At 45.2% G+C, this 20,036-nt stretch overlaps 1 protein-coding gene across 1 annotated transcript in view; it reads right to left on the reverse strand.

Moving 5' to 3' along the window:
• The window catches only part of FANCC (FA complementation group C), a 334,367-nt gene that overhangs the window by 277,455 nt on the left and 36,876 nt on the right, over window positions 1-20,036 (reverse strand). The window contains exon 3 of the mRNA XM_075852374.1: window positions 9,063-9,147. Coding sequence (XP_075708489.1) covers window positions 9,063-9,147 — 85 coding nt within the window. The remainder of the gene's footprint in view (window positions 1-9,062; window positions 9,148-20,036) is intronic.

The raw sequence follows: 20,036 nt of genomic DNA on the forward strand, positions 1-20,036 counted from the left end.
CCCCCCCTTACTGGGAGTTAATGCAAAAATTGTGTGGGATTTGGTGCACCCACTGCTGGACCAGGGTTACCACCTCTACTTGGATAATTTTTATACCAGCGTCCCACTCTTCAAGTGCCTCGCTTCCAGAAGTACTGCGGCATGCGGCACGGCTAGAAGAAATCTGAGAGGCCTCCCTAAGACTCTGCTTGGGCAAACAAGAAGGAGTGAGAGCAGGGAACTTTCTAGCAGCAACATATTGTGTGTCAAGTACAAGGACAAGAGAGATGTCCTTGTATTGACAACAATACATGGCCACAACAGTACCCATGTACCTGTACGAGGTACCAGTACAGAGACCCCCAAACCAGACTGTATCCTGGACTACAATAGGTACATGGGAGTGGTGGACTTGTCAGATCAAGTCCTGAAGCCCTACAGTGCTATGTGGTGTGGTATAAGAAGCTGGCCGTGCACATCATACAGATGGCATTGCACAATGCGTACGTGCTACGTCGATGTGCAGGCCAGAGGGGAACTTTCCTGGAATTTCAAGAGGTGGTTATCAAGAACCTAATCTTTAGGGACCAAGAAGGGGGGGCACCCAGTATTTCTGGAAGCGAGGCCACACGCATCGTACCAGGGCAACACTTTCCAGGAGAAGTTCCCCAAACTGGCAAGAAGGGAAAAAGTCAAAAGAGGTGCAAAGTCTGCTATAAGAGGGGGATAAGGAAGGACACAATATATCAATGTGACACGTGTCCCGAAAAACCAGGGCTCTGTATGAAAGTGTTTTAAAATGTAACATACATCCCTTGATTTTTAATCTACCCCAGTTTTACTTGCACTCCGCACAGCTTATCCCCCTCATCTTTCCCCTCTGGGCCCTGCTGTGTGCCCAGGCAGCTGTTAAAAGCCACATGTAGGGTATTCTCAGACCCGAGAGAACCCACATTACAGTTTATGGGGTGTATGTCTCCGTTGGCGCATGCTGTGCACAATATATCGGACACTGAATTGGCATATATGTATAGAAAATTGCAAATCTCACTCTGCACCATCTGCTGCGCATTATCTTTACACAATACCTGTGGGATCAAAATGCTCACTACACCTCTAGATGAATGCCTTAAGGGGTATCATTTTTAAAATGGGGTCACTTCTTGGGGGTTTCAACTGTACTGGTACCTCAGGGGCTTCTGCATACTAGAAAATCCCCAGTAGGGCAAATGGTGGTCCTTTCCTTCTGAGCCCTCCCATGGGCCCAAACAGCAGTTTATCACCACAAATGGGGTATTACCGCACTCAGGACAACTTGGGCAACAAAATGGCGCATTTTGTTCCCTGTAAAAATAAGACATTTTGATAAAAAATTTCATGTTTTTAATTTCACAGCACAATTCATATACGTGCTGTGAAAAAACTGTAGGGTCAAAATGGTAACAGCAACCATAAATGAATTCCTTGAGGGGTGAGGTTTCCAAAATGGGTTTCACTTTTGGGGGATTCCTACTGTTTTGGCACCTCAACACCTCTTCAAACCTGGCCTGCTGACTAAAATATATTCTAATAAAAAAAGAGGCACCAAAATGCACTAGGTGCTTCTTTGCTTCTGGGGCTTGTGTTTTAGTCCACGAGCGCACTAGAGCCACATGTGGGACATTGCAAAGCCATTAAAAAGATATTGCTAATACTGAATTTATATCTGAATCTATGCAAACTGATGTTATTGGAAAACCCCTTACTAAAATAGAAAAAGAGAGATAACATACAGAAAATGTTTTCCCTTATTGCAGGGTTTCAGGGCACTATGCGGTTTATTGCCCAAAAAAGATCCGTAGGACAATTGCTGTCACCGATGTAAAAGAACAGATGAAACCGGAGGCAATGCATTTAAAAAATGCATTAAATTTCTTCTCTGGCTCAGGATGAAGGAAAATTGTTGGTACCCGAGTCCAATTTCATAGTGCCAATATATATCTGCACTAAAACATGTGCTAGGTTTGACTCTGGGGCTGGTGGAAATATCATGGACATAACCTTTGTTCATCATCATAATAATAATAATAATAATAATAATAATATTATTGCTAACAAAGTCAGCACCAGTAGACAAGGAAACAGTTGATGGGTTACCCTTATCATCAGGGTCTGTTACTCATTAGACTATACGGCTTCAAGTTCTCATCAAGCCTGATCATCAAGAAGTTATTCATTTCCAACTGATTCTCCAGTATCCAGATATATTAGGGATTCCTTGGCTTTCTATTCACAATCCATCCATCTATTAAGAAACACGTTGTATGCATTTTCCCTCTGAATACTGTCAGTTAAAATGTCTGCCTAAACCTACTTCATCACCTGAGAACACATCAATCTCTGAACTTCCTGTTAGAAACGCATTACCGTTACATTAGGAAGAATTTAAGAATGTGATTCATCAGATCAGAACACCATCTTCCATTGCTTTATGGTGCAGTCCTGATGCTCACGTGGCCATTGTAGGCACTTGCGAGCGTTGACAGGGGTCAGCATGGGTACTCTGTCGGGCTGCAGCTATGCAGCCTCAAAAGTAGCTAGCTGCGACTCACTGACATCTTTCTATCCTAGCTTTCAGCAATATGTGCTACAGTACCTCTTCTGTGGGATTGGATTAGAAAGGATAGCCTTTGCTTCCCATGCGCATCGATAGCCTTATGCACCCATGACCCTGTCACGGTTCATAGGTTGTCCTCCTTTGGACCACTTTTGATAGGTCTTAACCACTGCATCCCAGAACATCCCACAAGATTGGCTATTTCGAATACGCTCTGACCCAAGCCAATACAATTTAGCCCTTGTCAAAGTCGCTGAGATCCTCACACTTGTCCACGTTTTCATTACATTTCAAAAATGATTTTTAATACTGAAATGTTGGCCTCCTGAAAAGTATGTCCAGTATATGCACTCAATACTTGGTCCGGGCTCCTTTTGCATGAATTACTGCATCAATGCGGCGTGGCATGGAGGCGATCAGCCTGTGGGACTGCTGAGGTGTTATGGGAGCCATGGTTGCTTTGATAACGGTCATCAGCTCGTCTGCATTGTTGGGTCTGGTGTCTCTCATCTTCCTCTTGACAATACTCCATAGATTCTCTATGGGGTTTAGGTCAGGTGAGATTGCTGGCCAATCAAGCACAGTGATACAGTGGTTAGTTGTAAAGTCAGTGGTCGCTGACCACGAACTTCTTCCATCCAGTCGACGGCCTTCTCTCAAGAGATGTCTGCACCTACGGTCGTCCTGCGCCACAGTGACCACCAGGGTGCGCTCACGAGCTCAGTCCATACTTAAGAAGCCAGAGCGCACGCATGTTGGTGATTGAGCTAATTGCTCCAGAGCACCCTGGGCTATAAGAAGGTCCCAGCCCCAACCTCCCATGCCTGAGCTTTGTTGTTGTATTCCAAGTCTGTCTTGCAAATGGTCCCCTTGTGTTTCCTGCTCCCAGTGTCTCCTGTTCGTGTATCCTGTAACCTGATCTAGTGTCGTGCTAAGCTGTAGCCGTGCTGTGATGTATACCACGCCTGTCCTGCTTCTCCACACCCGACGTCGACCTGCTGCCTACTTCCTGCCAAGCCTGCCTTGCTACTGTCCGAGCTGCCACAGGTACCCTATATAAACTATAGACTCTGATCTGCACCCTGTTGGCCAGCTGCCATACCGCCAAGGCGGTACGGCCCAGTGGGTCCACGAACCCTTCGTGACAGTAAGCTCAGGCCATGGACCCCGCTGGTCGATCCAAGACCATGACAACATCACAAGAGATGTGGGTGGATATGCTAGACCTCCGGTCTCGACGGGACCAACTCCTCCAGGCCTTGAATATTCTCGCACGTCGGCAGGAGGAGCGAGCTGCCGTTCCTCCTACTACACCTCCTGGCAGTGTCGACCCATTTTTTTTTTCCCACTTCCGGACCGCTATGGTGGAGACGCAGATACCACTCGTGGATTTTTTAACCAATACTAGATCCACTTCAGCCTGTATACTAGGACATTTTCGTCTGACGGCGAAAGGGTCCCTTTCATCATCTCTCTCCTCACTGGCAAGGCTATTGCATGGGCGAACCCTATCTGGGAGAGACAAGGACCGGAGACCCGTGACTTCCAGGGCTTCATATGGACTTTTCGCATGGTGTTTGAGAAGCCTGGACGGGTCTCATCTGCAGCGGCTCCCTTGATTAACCTACGCCAAGGAGACCGCTCCGTGAGCGAGTACGCCATCCACTTCCGCACCGTGGCCGGAGAACTGTTATGTAACAATGAGGCCCTGGTGGCGGCATTCTGGCATGGACTGTCTCCTAAAATTAAGGTCGAACTTGCCGCTCGAGACCTGCCATCTACCCTAGATGACCTCATCCTTCTGTCCGTCCGGATTGATATGCGGATCAGAGAACGTCTCCAAGAGGTTCGTCGGGAGGGAGGCCTTCCTAGTCTGGTCCCTACTTTGCAGCAACCCCTGCTGTCCTCAGATGTCGATTCTCCTAAGGAGTCTGTGATGATGGACCAGTGTAAGCTATCCACCCAGGAGAGACAACGCAGACGCACTTCGGGACTCTGTCTATATTGCGGCCTCGGTGGCCATCTTGTGCGCCTGTGTCCCCAAAAATCCCAATGCCTAGGGTTGCTAGGAGAGGCAACCTTGGGTAAGAAAGGACTTCTGTCTTAATTGTCCATACCAGTGACCATAGTGTCCGGCGAGAGAACGCATCAGGTCTCTGCGTATCTTGACTCTGGATCCGCTGCTTATTTCATCCGTAGAGACTTGGTGGATCTTCTTCAATTACCCACCACCCCCCTGGAGAGGCCGTTGACGGTTGAATCAGTGAATGAACTACCTCTGCCAGACACAGTTATAGCTGTGACCAAGCCGCTGAGGCACCAAGTGGGAGCTCTTCACTCCGAACTCCTGTCATTTTATGTCCTATCCAAAGCCGTTAACCCTGTGTTGCTGGGCAACAAACTACACCTGCGTGGGGCTTACAACCTAGTCCGGATTCACCAGTGTGATGAATGGAAGACTGCATTTAACACCCGTGATGGACACTATGAATATCTAGTAATGCCCTTCGGCCTGTGTAATGCTCCAGCGGTCTTCCAGAAGTTTGTTAATGACATTTTCCATGACCTCCTCTATGTTTTGTAGTAGTCTACCTTGATAATATCTTGATTTTTTCTCCAGATCCTATGACACATCAGAGACATGTCCGTCAGGTTTTGCTGCGGTAAAGGGAGAATCGTCTGTACGCTAAGTTGGAAAAGTGCGTGTTTGAAAAAGATGCTCTACCCTTCCTGGGCTATATCGTCTCGAATCGAGGTCTCGAGATGGATCCTGAAAAGGTAAAGTCTGTCCTGGAATGGCCATGCCCTCAAGGCTTGAGGGCCATACAGCGCTTTCTGGTATTCGCCAATTTTTAAAGACCGTTTATTCCAAACTTCTCCTCACCGACTTCTCCTATCTCTAACCTCACTAAGAAGGGCATGAACGCCAAGGCGTGGACTCCTGAGGCAGAGTCCGCATTCAATAGCCCGAAGAGTGCCTTCACGTCAGCCTCTATCCTCCATCATCCTGATGTCTCTCTACATTTCTCGTTGGAGGTGGACGCATCCTCTGTCTGTGCTGGTGCACTCCTGTTCCAGAGAGGCTCCAAGGGCAAGTCAATGGTATGTGGATATTTTTCTAAGCTCTTCTCTTCCGCAGAACGCAACTACTCGATTGGGGGATCGGGAGTTACTGGCCATCAAATTGGCTCTGGAGGAGTGGAGACATCTACTAGAGGGCGCAGCTCATCCCATCCTGATTTTTACGGACCATAAGAACCTTACCCATCTTCAGACGGCCCAACGGCTGAACCCTCGTCAGGCTAGGTGGTCACTGTTCTTTACCAGGTTCCAGTTTGAGCTCCATTATCGCCCGGCCGACAAGAATGTAAGGGTCGATGCCTTGTCCAGGTCTTTCGAGACAGAACACACCATGGAGATTCCACAGAACATCATTGATCCGTCTTGCGTTGTCTGTGTCAATCCCCTGCAAGTTGGGGACATTCCTCTAGGGAGGACTTATGTGCGCCTGACAGACCGTGGAAGAATCCTCCGCTGTGGTCACTCCTCTAGACTGGCAGGTCACGCGGGGACCCGTAAGACTCGGGATCTGATTGCTCGTCATTTCTGGTGGCTCACGCTGCCCAAGGACATTATGGACTTTGTTTCTTCCTGTTCAGTTTGTGCAGCCAACAAGGTCACTCACTCTAGACCTGCTGGTCTGCTCCAGCCATTGCCTATGCCCAATGCCCCCTGGCAGCATAGAGCTATGGACTTTATTACGGACCTGCCTCTCTCTGCCGGATGCAGTACTGTCTGGGTGGTGGTGGATCGATTTTCAAAGATGGCCCCCTTCATTCCTCTGACCGGTCTTCCTTCTGCTCCTCTGCTGGCCTAGCTGTTCATCCAACACATCTTCCGCCTGCACAGCTTGCAGCATATAGTGTCTGGTTGAGGGGTTCAGTTCACCTCTAAGTTCTGGAGAGCCCTCTGCGGACTCCTAGGTATAAAGTCGGACTTTTCCTCAGCTTACCATCCTCAGTCCAATGGTCAGGTCGAGAGGATCAATCAGATCTTAGAGAACTATCTACGCCACTTCATCTTCAAGCAGCATGAGGACTGGGTGCAGTTGCTTCCGTGGGCGGAGTTCTCTTACAACAATCATACCAGCGAGTCCACACAGAAGACATCGTTCCTTATTGTCTATGTCCAGCACCCACGAATTCCTCTCCCGCTCCCTGTTACGTCCGAGGTGCCAGCTGCTGACACGGCCTTTGGGGACTTTCTGCAGATCTGGCAGCAGACTCGATCCTCCATCCTGCTGGCAGTCGACTGCATGAAGCGAAAGGCGGACACAAGGCGAAGTGAACCCCCTCTGTTTCTTCCTGGCACAAAGGTCTGGCTGTCCTCCCGAAATATTCGACTCAGGGTGCCATAGTACAAATTTGCTCCCAGGTTCCTCGGTCCCTTCGAGATCCTGCAGCAGATCAACCCTGTCGCCTTCAAGCTTCGGCTGCCTCCTACCTTCAAGATCCCCAACTCCTTACATGTTTCTCTCCTGAAGCCGGTGGTTCTGAACCGCTATACCAAGACTCCTAGCCCTGCGGTTGCCTCCAGAGGCCCTTCAGACACCTTCGAGAGATCTTGGACATTAAAAAAGTAAGAGGAAGAACCTTTTATTTAGTAGATTGGAAGGGATTTGGTCCAGAAGAGAGGTCCTGGGAGCCAGAGGAGAATCTCAACGCTCCTACCCTCATTAAGAGGTTTCACTCTCGTTCTGGTCCCAAGAGGAGGGGGTGTAAGAGGGGGGATACTGTAACGTCCGTGGTCGCTGACCACGAACTTCTTCCATCCAGTTGACGCCCTTCTCTCAAGAGATGTCTGCACATACGGCCGTCCTGCTCCACAGTGACCACCAGGGTGCACCGACGAGCTCAGTCCAGGCTTAAGAAGCCAGAGCGCACGCATATTGGTGATTTGAGCTAATTGCTCCAGAGCTATAAGAAGGTCCCAGCCCCATCCTCCCACGCCTGAGCTTTGTTGTTGTATTCCAAGTCTGTCTTGCAAATGGTCACCTAGTGTTTCCTGCTCCCAGTGTTTCCTGTTCCTGTTACCTGTATCCTGATCTAGTGCGGTGCTGAGCTGTAGCCGTGCTGTAGCCGTGCTGTATACCACGCCTGTCCTGCTTCTCCACTCTCTGACGTCTACCTGCTGCCTAGTTCCTGCCAAGCCTGCCTTGCTACTGTCCGAGCTACCACAGGTACCCTATATAAACTATAGACTCTGACCTGCGCCCTGTTGGCCAGCTGCCATGCCGCCAAGGCGGTACGGGCCCAGTGGGTCCACGAACCCTACGTGACATTAGTAAACCAGGTATTGGTACTTTTGGCAGTGTGGACAGGTGCCAAGTCCTGCTGTAAAATGAAATCAGCATCTCCATAAAGCTTGTCAGCAGAGGGAAGCATGAAGTGCTCGAAAATTTTCTGCTAGATGGCTGCGTTGACTCTGGACATGATATAACACAGTGGATCAACACCAGCAGATGACATGGCTCCCCAAACCATCACTGACTGTGGAAACTTCACACTGGACCGCAAGCAACTTGGATTGAGTGCCTTCCACTTTTTCCTTCCACTCTTCCTCCAGACTCTGGGACCTTGATTTTCCAATAAAATGCCAAATTTACTTTCATCTGAAAACAGAAGTTTGGACCACTGAGCAACAGTGTTGGTCCACTGTGTTATATCAAGTCCAGAGTCCAATTTCCTACCAGGAAATTTTAGAGCACTTCATGCTTCCCTCTGCTGACAAGCTTTATGGAGATGCTGATTTCATTTTCCAGCAGGACTTGGCACCTGCCCACACTGCCAAAAGTATCAATACCTGGTTTAATAACCACAGTATCACTGTGCTTGATTGGCCACTAAATTCACCTGACCTAAACCCCAGAGAATCTATGGGGTATGGTCAAGAGGAAGATGACAGACACCAGACCCAACAATGCAGACGAGCTGAAGGCCGCTATCAAAGCAACCTGGGCTTCCATAACACCTCAGCAGTGCCACAGGCTGAACGCCTCCATGCCACGCCGCATTGATGCAGCAATTCATGCAATTACTGAAATAAATAAACTTTTTTATAATATTCTAATTAATTGAGGACTAGTATATATACACACTGTATATCACATGCCTTAACAGGTGCAATTGTAACAAGATAACCAATGTTATTCACTTCACCTATGGTTTTAATATTATGGCTCTTGTTACAACTGTATGGATGTTATATGGCCAAATTATGGCACCGTTATCTGGGCAACATCCCATATTACCCTGATAATTAGACAATGCATGTTGTAGTTATTTGTTAATTGTTTGACAGTATACCACACGAGGAGCACCAGCAAGAGGTACTACACAGGGCCCAATCTAAAGTAAAGCTGGACCTCGCTACAAGGCATTTATTTTTACCAAGAAAACCAGACAGTAATTTAGGCCTCTGTACTCACCATGCCCAATAACAAAGGGGTTCCAGCAAAGGCGGCCCAGAAACTGACCAAGTGCAGGAAGCTTTTCTATTGCTGTAGTTGGCTCCTGAAAGCAATAATACAAAATAAACGTTATTACATTGGCTTTAAAACAGCTTTTGTGTTAAATACTATCAAGCTGCCATGCACTTTCTTAGTACTTCTTCCATTTCCATCAGGCCCGGTCTTCTTACATTTTATTTATTTTTCTTATGGCCATATAATATGGGTAAATGGCTCTATGTATGATCTTTGACTTTTTACTAACTATTTTTAAAGATAATCACGTCTTTCATATTTATTATTGTTGTTGCACTAGATAAATATTATATTGTGTATATAGTGCAATATGAACAACTTAAAGAGGCTCTGTCACCACATTAGAAGTGCCCTATCTTCTAAATAATGTGATCGGTGCTGTAATGTAGATGACAGCAGTGTTTTTTTATTTAGAAAAACGATCAATTTTGACGGAGTTATGACCTATTTTAGATTTATGCTAATGAGTTTCTTAATGCCCAAATGGGCGCTTTTTAGCTTTTGACCAAGTGGGCGTTGTAAAGAGAAGTGTATGACGCTGACCAATCAGCGTCATACACTTCTCTCCATTCATGTACTCAGCACATAGTGATCTTGCAAAATCATGCTGTGCTGTCACATACTCACACATTAACGTTACTGAAATGTCTTGAGAGTGAATAGACCTCGCTGTGGTGACAGAGCCTCTTTAAGAGTGATACCCGAAGAGTATATAATTCGATCACTACAACATACAGACTAGTATTGTGCAATATAAACATTCAAGTTATTTATAAATATTAACCTGGACTATATGCCATTATGTGGAGGAAGCTGGGGGAAAATTTCCATGAACAAAGATGGCCGCTGTGAAGTGGGTGCGTATGCGCGCACGTCGTCCGGCACCCTGGCCCGGTGTGCCTGATGATGCAGATGCGAATAGACATGTGCATTCTGTGTCTTCAGGTCGCTGGCCCGTTGAGGTTGGGCACAGTGTGGGGACAGCATGGACACCCAAAATAGAGAATGGCGGAATAATATACATACACTGTGCGCACTAGGCAAGTGAGTATTTTGACCATATCATCATTTTTATGCATATTTTCCAACTCCAAGCTGTATGAACTTAACTGCTTAATGGATTGAAGCATATCAGGTGATGTGTATTTGTGTAATGATGGAGGGGTGTGGCCTAAGGAGATCAAGACCCTACATCAAGATGTGCAGAATTATTAGGCAGCTTGTTTTCCTCTGGCAAAATGGGCCAAAAAATAAGATTAACCCCCATCTGCACGAGTAAGTAAAGGTACGTCGTTGCGGGAGGTTACTTCCCGCACGAGGACGTACCGTTACTGAGTTTTTTCCGGTGCATACTGTCGGCGACAGTGTGCACCGGGAACCGGGAGGTCAGCTGTCGCCGACAGCTGACACTCCACTCTTGCCGGCCAGCGGTCCTTTGCCGCTGATTTCGGCGAATTAACCCCTTAAATTCGGCGATCGGTTGCAAACCCCGAATTTTAGGGGTTTCTAGCATGTCGGCAGACCCTGGTCCGAAATCGCGGGGTTTGCCAATAGTTAGTATGGGAAACGGAAGCCAAACAATGGCTTCCGTGTCTGCCATGGACGGAAGCCCATCAGGACCAACCTTCGGCTGTGTCGACGACAAGGTGTGCATCGGGAACTAGGAGATCAGCTGTCCCCGACAGCGGACACTCCAGTGTTGCCGATCAGCGGCTCATCGCCGCTGATTTCGGCAATTAACCCGATAAATGTGGTGCTCGATTGCGATCACCACATTTAGGAGGTTTGTAGCACATCAGCAGCCCCCATGCAATTGTGGGGGCTGCTGATGCTTGTGATGGCATCCGGAGGCCAGGCAACGGCCTCCGGGTTTGCCATGTATGGAAGCCTATGAGGACCAGCCTCTGGCTGGCCCTCGTAGACTTACTGTCAGAGTGACTGTGACGTCACACTGACAGCTGGAATACGTTACACTACCTAGGTAGTAGCAGCGATCAGAGCTGCAGGTAAAAAGTAAAAGAAAAGTTAATAAAAATGTTTTATAAAAGTGTAAAAATAAAAATTTTTGTTTTCCTATAATAAGGCATTTATTATAGGGAAAAAATGAAAACGTTAACAAAAAAAAAGTACACAAATTTAGTATCGCCGTGTTCGTAACGACCCAAACTATGAAACTATAATGTTATTTTTTCCGCACGGTGAATGTCGCAAACAAAATAAACGGAAAACTATGTCAGCATCGCTATTTTTTGGTCACCACCCCTCCCAAAATATAGAATAAAAAGTGATCAAAAAGTCTCATTTACCCCAAAATAATACCAATAAAAACTACAACCCGTCCTGCAAAAAACAAGAACTCCCACAGCTTTTTTGACGAAAAAATAAAAATGTTACGGCTCAGAATATAAATTATTTTATAGAAACGTAATTTTATTGTGCAAACGCTGCAAAACTTAAAAAAATCTATACACATATGGTATCGCCGTAATCGTACCGACCGGCAGAATAAAGAAAAACGTAATTTATTGCGCACGGTGAACGCTGTAAGAAATAAAGAATTTAAAGCGCCAAAATCGCTGTTTTTTGGTCACCTTAGCTCTAAAAAAGATCCTGTGGGGTCAAAATGCTCACTATACCCCTAGAAAAATTCCTGGAGGGGTGTAGTTTCCAAAAAAGGGTCACCTTTGGTGGGTTTCCACTGTTTTGGTCCCTCCAGGGGGGGTCGCAATTCCGACAAGGCAATGAAAACCAATCAGGCAAAATCTGCGGTCCAAAATGCAAAAGGCGCTCCTTCCCTCCTGAGCCCTGCTGTGGGTCCAAAAATCAGTTTATGACCACATATGGAGTATTGCCGTAATCAGGAGAAATTGCTTTACAAATGTTGGGGTGCTTTTTCTCCTTTATTCCTTGTAAAAATGAAAACATTCTATGTTTCCAAAGAAAAAAAGGTGATTTTCATCTTCACAGACCAATTCCACTAAATTCTGCAAAAAAAACTGTGGGGTCAAAATGCTAACTATACCCCTAAAAAAAATGCCTTGAGGGGTGCAGTTTCCAAAATGGGGTCACTTTTGGGGGGTTTTCGACTGTTTAGGTACCACAAGACCTCTTCAAACCTGACATGGTGCCTAAAATATATTCCTAAAAAAAGGAGGCCCCAAAATCCACTAGGTGCTCCTTTGCCTCTGAGGCCGGTGTTTCAGTCCATTAGGACACTAGGGTCACATGTGGGATATTTCTAAAATCTGCAGAATCTGGGCAATAAATATTGAGTTGCGTTTCTCTGGTAAAACCTCCTGTGTTACAGATTTTTTTTTTATTGCAAATGAATTTCGGCAAAAAAAATGAAATTTGTACATTTCACCTCTACTTTGCCTTAATTCCTGTGAAAGCCTAAAGGGTTGAAATACTTTCTGAATGTGGTTTTGAATACCTTGAGGCGTGCAGTTTTCAAAATGGGGTGATTTATGGGACTTTCTAATATAGAAGGCCCTCAAAGCCACTTCAGAACTGAACTGGTCCCTGAAAAAATGGCCTATTGAAATTTTCTTGAAAATATGAGAAATTGCTGCTGAAGTTCTAAGCTTTGTAATGTCCTAGAAAAATAAAAGCACGTGAAAAAAAATGATGCAAACATAAAGTAGACATATGGGGGATGTTAACTAGTAACTATTTTGTGTGGTATTACTATCTGTTTTACAAGCAAATACATTCAAAGTTATTCACAAATAAATATTGAATTTATCGACCAAATTTTTTCGCTAACATAAAGTACAATATGTCACGAGAAAACAATCTCAGAATCGCTTGGGTAGGCAAAAGCATTCCGGAGTTATTACCACATAAAGTGACATGTCAGATTTGCAAAAATCATCTGTGTCCACAAAGCCAAAACAGGCTGTGTCCTAAGGGTTAAACTGACTGAAAAGTCAAAAAATTGTAAAAGTCTTTCAGAGAGATGCAGCACTCTTGAAATTGCTAAGATATTGGGGCATGATCACAGAACATCAAAAGTTTTGTTGCAAATAGTCAACAGGGTCGCAAGAAACGTGTTGAGAAAAAAAAATGCACATTACCGTATTTTTCAGACTATAAGACGCACCCAGGTTTTAGACAACAGAAAATAAGAAAACATTTTGTTTCACCACATTAGGAGAGCCATAACTTTTATATTTTTTCATCGTTTGAGCGGTGTGAGAGCTTATTCTTTTGCAGGGCGAGCTGTAGTTTTTATTGGCGCCATTTTTTGGTAATTTTTTTATCACTTTTTATTCCATTCTTTTTAGCGCTAAAGTGAACAAAAATATTTTTTTTTCTACGCCATTCACTGTGCAAGTCATATAATGCTATATTGTAATAGTTCGTACTTTTACGGATGCAGCAATACCATTTTTTTACATTGTACTTGGGGAAAAAGTTTTTTTACTTTTAATTTTTTTCACACTCCTGAAAATGTATCTAACTTTTTTTTGACAGATTTTATTAGTTCCCCTAGGGAACTTGAACCAGCGATCATTAGATCGCTGGTACAGTACACTGCAATACATGGATGAGTTACGTAAACTGATTAAAAAATTTTTGTTACACCACATTCTGAGAGGCATCGCTTTTTTTTTTTTATTCCGCTGATATGCCATTTTAGTGTACAATATGTTGTGCCCAGGTTGTGCCACTGAATACCTCATAAAATATTAACCAGATTCTCCCGGGTATGGCGATGCCAGATCTGTGGACGTAAACTGCTGTTTGGGCACGCTGTAGGGCTCATAAGGGAGGGAGCGGCATTTGGCTTTTGAGCGCAGATTTAGCTTGATAGTTCTGTTTGGGGGTTCTACTGGTATTTCAGTTTATAATGTGGGGGAATATGTAATAAGAGGGTATAATAATGGGGTAAATAAATAATAATCCGCAGATATGGGCCAGTGTCGCTCTGATAAATGGTGCCAGATGTTATCCACTTTTGGAGCACTCTGCACATTTTGCATCACAATATTCTGAGAGACAGAACTTTTTTATTTTTTCTCCACCGGAGCTGTGTGAGGGCTTATTTGTTGCCGGACAATCTGTAGTTTTCATTGGTATCATTTTGGGATTCATGCGTTTTTTTTTATCACTTTTTATTCTATTTTTTGGCAAGCAAGGTGACCAAAAACCATCAATTCTGACAATGTTTTTTATTCTTTTTTTTTACCGCGTTCACCGTGGGCTATAAATGTCAATTTTACTTTATTCTGCGGGTCAATACGATTACAGCAATACCATATGTATATAGCATTTTCTTATGTTTTGCAGTGTTTGTGCAATAACATCACTTTTTTTAAAATAAAATAATAGATTTTTTGTGTCACCATATTCTGCGAGCCATAACTTTTTTATTTTTCAGTCAAAAAAGCTGTGTTTTTATTGGTACTATTTTGGTGTACATGCAACTTTTTGATCACTTTTTATAGTATATTTTGGAAGGGGTGACCAAAAAATAGTGATTCTGGCATTGTTTTTACTTTTTTTTTTTTTGCAGTGTTCACCGTGCGGGAAAAATAACATAGTCTTATAATTTGGGTCGTTACGAACGCGGTGATACCAAATATGTGGACTTTTTTTTCCTATAATAAAACACTTTTTTTGTTTATGTAACTTATAACTCTTGTTAACTAAACTTTTATTAACCAGTTAGTAACCGCCCCATAGTGTTTTTTCGTCGGTCACTAACGGGCCTTATTCCGATGCAATAGACTTTTTACGTCGCTGCATCGGAATAAGTAAACAGAGCAGGGAGCTGTCAAATCTCCCTGTTCTCAGCTGCCAGAGGTAGTTGAGGGCTGGGGGCGAACCTGCTCGAACGTGTGAGATCGATATTAGTATCGATCTCACCCGTTTAACCCTTCATATGCGGTGCTCAATAGCGTGCACCGCATCTGAGGGGTTTTGGAGAGAGGGAGGGAGCTCCTCTCATCCCACTGACACCCGGCGATAAGATCGCCAAGTGTCTGTGTCTCCGATGGCAGCCGGGGGCCTAATAAAGGCCCCCAGGTCTGCCTGTATGAATGCCTGCTATATCATGCCTCTAGTATGACCTAGTAGATGCCTGTCCGTTTTACACGGACAAGCATATTACACTGCAACACAGAAGTATTGCAGTGTATTATAAATGCGATCGGATAATCGCATAGTGAAGTCCCCTAGTGGGACTAGTAAAAAAAAATAATTAAAAACCCACTTTTCCCCCTTACAAACTGCTTTATTATTAACAAACAAAATAAAATAAAAAAGTTACACATATTTGGTATCGCCGCGTCCGTAATGACCCCAACTAAAAACGTGTGACATCATTTAACCCGCACGGTGAACGTCGTAAAGAATAAAATTAAAAAACATGCAAAAATTGCTGTTTTCTTTGAATCCAGCCTTAAAAAAAAATGTGATAAAAAGTGATCAAAAAGTCGCATCTACTCCAAAATGGTACCGATAAAAACTACAAGTCGTGCCGCAAAAAAAAAGCCCTCCTACAATTGCATCGGTGAAAAAATAGAAACGTTACGGTTGTTCAAATATGGAGACACACACACACACACACACAAAAACAAATAATTTTGAAAAAAAAGTGTTTTTACTGTGTAAAAGTAGTAAAACATACAAAAACTATATATAACAAATTTGGTATCGTTGCAATCGCAACAACCCACTGAATAAAGTTATTGTGTTATTTATACCACACAGTAAACGGCGTAAATTTAGGACGCAAAATAGTGTGGCGAAATTGCTGGGTTTTTTTCTATTCCCCCCCCCCCCCAAAAAAAAAGTAAATAAAAGTAAATCAATAAATTCTATGGTGCTATTAAAAATTACAAATTGTCCTGCAAAAAACAAGACGTTATACAGCTATGTAGACGCAAAAATAAAAAGTGTATAGCTCTTTGAATGAGACGATGGAAAAACGTAAAAAATGGCTTGGTCATTAAGGTCTAAAATAGGCTGGTCATTAAGGGGTTAAACATTTTTATTAACTTATTTATACTATTTTTTTTAAAATTGTCCCACTAGGAGACTACGAGACCTGCAGCTCTGATCGCTGCTGGAATACATTACACTGCCTCCGGCTGGTCCTCATAGGCTTCCGTACACGGCAGCCCAGAGGCCATTATCTGGCCTCCGGTTGACATGGCAACCATCGCCAGCCCCCGTGATTTCATGTGGGGGCTGCTGATCTGCTCTAATCTCCTTAAATGCAGCGATCGCAATCGACCACCGCATCTAAGGGGTTAGCTGCTGATTGGCAACAGGGAATGCAGGGCAGACACCCTGCACAGTTAACTGCCGCTGCGTTGTAGCGCCGAGCAGTGGTTAACTGTCAAAGTACAGACGTAACTGCAAGTCAAGGTGCGCGAAGTTACTGCTCACCATGACGTGCAGTTACGTCAAGGTGCTGGAAGGAGTTAACCCCTAGGCGCACCACGACGCAACTGTACGTCCATGTGGCCAGTGTCTTAAGGCACAGGGACGTACAGTTACTGCGGGGTTCCCGATGCACACTGTCTGTGCACCAGGAACCGGGAGGCCAGCTGTCCCTGACAGCTAACACTCCACTGTATGCCGATCAGCGGCTTATTTCCGCTGATTTCGGCAATTAACCCCTTAATTGCGGTGATCGATTGCAATCACCGCATTCAGGGGTTTGTAGCACATCGGCAGACCTCACAATGCAATCGTGAGGTTTGCAGATGGGTAGCATGGCGATCGGAGGCCAAGTAATGGCCTCCGTGTCTGCCATGTACAGAAGCCTATCAGGACCAGCCTCCTGATAGACTTCCTGTCAGAGTGACAGGACGTCACTGCCGTTCGCGATGCACACTGTCGGCGACAGTGTCGGTGACAGTGTGAATCGGGAACCAGGAGGTCAGCTGTCCCTGACAGCTGACACTCCACTGTTGCTGATCAGCAGCTCATTGCCGCTGATTTTGGCAATTAACCCGTTACATGTGGGGCTCGATTGCGATATCCGAATGTAGGGGGTTTGTAGCACATCAGCAGCCCCCATGCAATTGTGGGGGCTGCTGATGCTTGTGATGGCACCCGGGGGCCAGACAACGGCCTCCAGGTCTGCCATGTATGGAAGCCTATGAGGATCAGCCTCAGGCTGGTCCTCGTAGACTAACTGTCAGAGTGACTGTGACGTCACACTGACAGTTGGAATACGTTACACTACCTAGGTAGTGTAAAGTATTCTAGCAGCGATCAGAGCTGCAGGTAAAAAAAGAAAGAGTAAAAAGTAAAGAATAAAGTAAAAAAAAAGTTAAGAAAAATGTTTTACAAAAGTGTAAAAATAAAAGTTTTTGAAACCGTTAAAAAACAGTACACATATTGGGTATCACCGCGTTCGTAACGACCCAATCTATAAAACTATAATATTATTTTTACCGCATGGTGAACGCTGCAAAAATAACAAACTAAAAACAAAATGCCAGAATCACTATTTTTTGGTCACCAGCCCCTCCCAAAATATAGAATAAAAAGTGATTAAAAAGTCGCATGTACCCGAAAATTTGTACCAATAAAAACTACAACCCGTCCCGCAAAAAACAAGCCCTCCCACGGCTTTTTTGACTGAAAAATAAAAAAGTTACGGCTCTCAGAATATGGTGACACAGAAAATAAATTATTTTATAAAGAAATTATTTTATAAAGTAGTGATTTTATTGTGCAAACGTTACAAAACATAAAAAAAACCTATATACATATGGTATCGCCGTAATCGTACCAACCCGCAGAATGAAGTAAAATTGTAATGACAGGGGGGTAGGGAAACAGACAGTGAGCCCTTATCTACCCACCACTCAGTCCCTGCCTACTTGCAACGACCCGCCCTAGGCGACGGGGTACAACTGGGCGACGGTCCCTATGCTCAGTAGGTGCACGACAGACAAACAGATAAGGGGACACAAGCAAAGGGAAATGGGGCAGTTGCCCACGGCAACACCGTGAGCAACAAGAGAGGTGAACGAGCCGAGTCAAACCAGGAGTGTACGAGGTACCAAACGCAGAGCAGGAAAGTAGTCAGTAAGCCAGGGTCAGTATGAAGCAAGGACAAATAGCTAGAAGCTGCAGCAAGGCCAGGAAACCACACGAGAAGAATCACAAGCAAAGGAGGAACAGGAAAGGCAGGTACAAATAGACAGAGGGCGGGAGCTAGCTCCGTCTGGCCAGGCTGCGATAGGCTCTCCCACTCCTAACCCCGCCATCCTGAGTGGTGGAAGATGGAGTCAGTCTCACAGACATAGAACCAGGTGCAGACTGGGCGTATACACAGAAGTTGTGCCTGGCAGATCCTTTACAGTACCCCCCCTTTTTATGAGGGGCCACCGGACCCATTCTAAGTGGACCTGGTTTATTGGGGAAACGAAGGTGGAACTTCCTGACCAATACCCCAGCGTGAACATCCCGGGCGGGTACCCAAGTCCTCTCCTCAGGCCCGTATCCTCTCCAATGGACCAGGTACTGGAGGGAGCAATCTTGGCCACCTCGAATCCACCCCCTCAGGGGTGAGAACGGGAACAGGAGGTTTCCTCGAGGGAGCCAAGGACAGGGAGCAGCGTTTAAGGAGGGAGGCATGAAACACGTCGTGTATACGAAAAGATGGGGGCAACTCCAGTCGGAAGGAGACAGGATTGAGGACTTCAATGACCTTATACGGCCCAATAAGCCGGGGAGCAAACTTCTTGGACGGGACCTTAAGGCGCAAGTTCTTAGACGATAACAACACCAGATCCTCGACCATAAACAAGGGGTTAGCAGAACGTCTTCTATCAGCCTGAGTTTTTTGTATGCTCTGGGACGCCTCTAGGTTCTTCTGAACCTGGGCCCAGACTGTGCACAGTTCCCGATGAACGACCTCTACCTCGGGATTGTTGGAACTACCAGGTGAAACGGAGGAGAACCGGGGATTAAACCCAAAATTACAGAAAAAGGGGGAGACCCCTGACGAGTTACTGACCCGGTTATTAAGGGAAAATTCGGCAGGGGAATGAATGAGACCCAATCATATTGAAAGTCAGAGATAAAACACCTTAAATATTGTTCTAGAGACTGATCAGTCCTCTTGGTTTGGCAATTAGTTTCAGGATGGAAGGCAGAGGAGAAGGACAGATCAATCTCCAACTTTTTACAGAAGGCTCTCCAAAACAATGAAACAAATTGTACCCCTCTGTCCGAAACATTATTGACAGGGACCCCATGGAGACGCAGGATGTGTTTGACAAACAAGGTAGCTAACGTCTTAGCATTGGGTAGTTTCTTGAGGGGCACAAAGTGGCACATCTTACTGAAGCGGTCTACTACAACCCACACCACGACTTGCCTTGAGATGGAGGCAAATGGGTGATAAAATCCATGGAGATATGGGTCCAAGGTCTCTGGGGAATGGGCAAAGAACGTAGTAAGCCCGCTGGTCAGGACCTGGGAGTCTTGGACCTAGCACAAACCTCACAAGCGGCGACGTAGGCCTTAACGTCTTTAGGCAACCCAGGCCACCAATAGTTTCTGGCAATGAGGTGTTTGGTACCCAGGATGCCTGGATGACCAGATAGTGCGGAGTCATGATTTTCCCTAAGTACCCTTAGCCGGAATTGCAGGGGAACAAACCGCTTGATCTCAGGAAGGTTCCCAGGAGCTGAACCTTGATCAGCCGCAATTTCAGAGACTAAATCAGAATCAATAGAAGAAACGACTATACCAGGAGGCAAAATACAAGCAGGATCTTCCTCCGAAGGAGGGCTGGCCATGAAGCTACGCGACAGTGCATCGGCCTTAATATTTTTAGACCCAGCCCTATAGGTAACCAAAAAGTTGAATCTGGTAAAAAATAACGCCCATCGAGCTTGTCTTGGGTTTAGCCTCCGGGCAGATTCTAGGAAAACCAGATTC

The sequence above is a fragment of the Rhinoderma darwinii genome, chromosome 1 (assembly GCF_050947455.1).
Source record: "Rhinoderma darwinii isolate aRhiDar2 chromosome 1, aRhiDar2.hap1, whole genome shotgun sequence".
In the NCBI taxonomy this organism is placed as follows: Eukaryota; Metazoa; Chordata; class Amphibia; order Anura; family Rhinodermatidae; genus Rhinoderma; species Rhinoderma darwinii.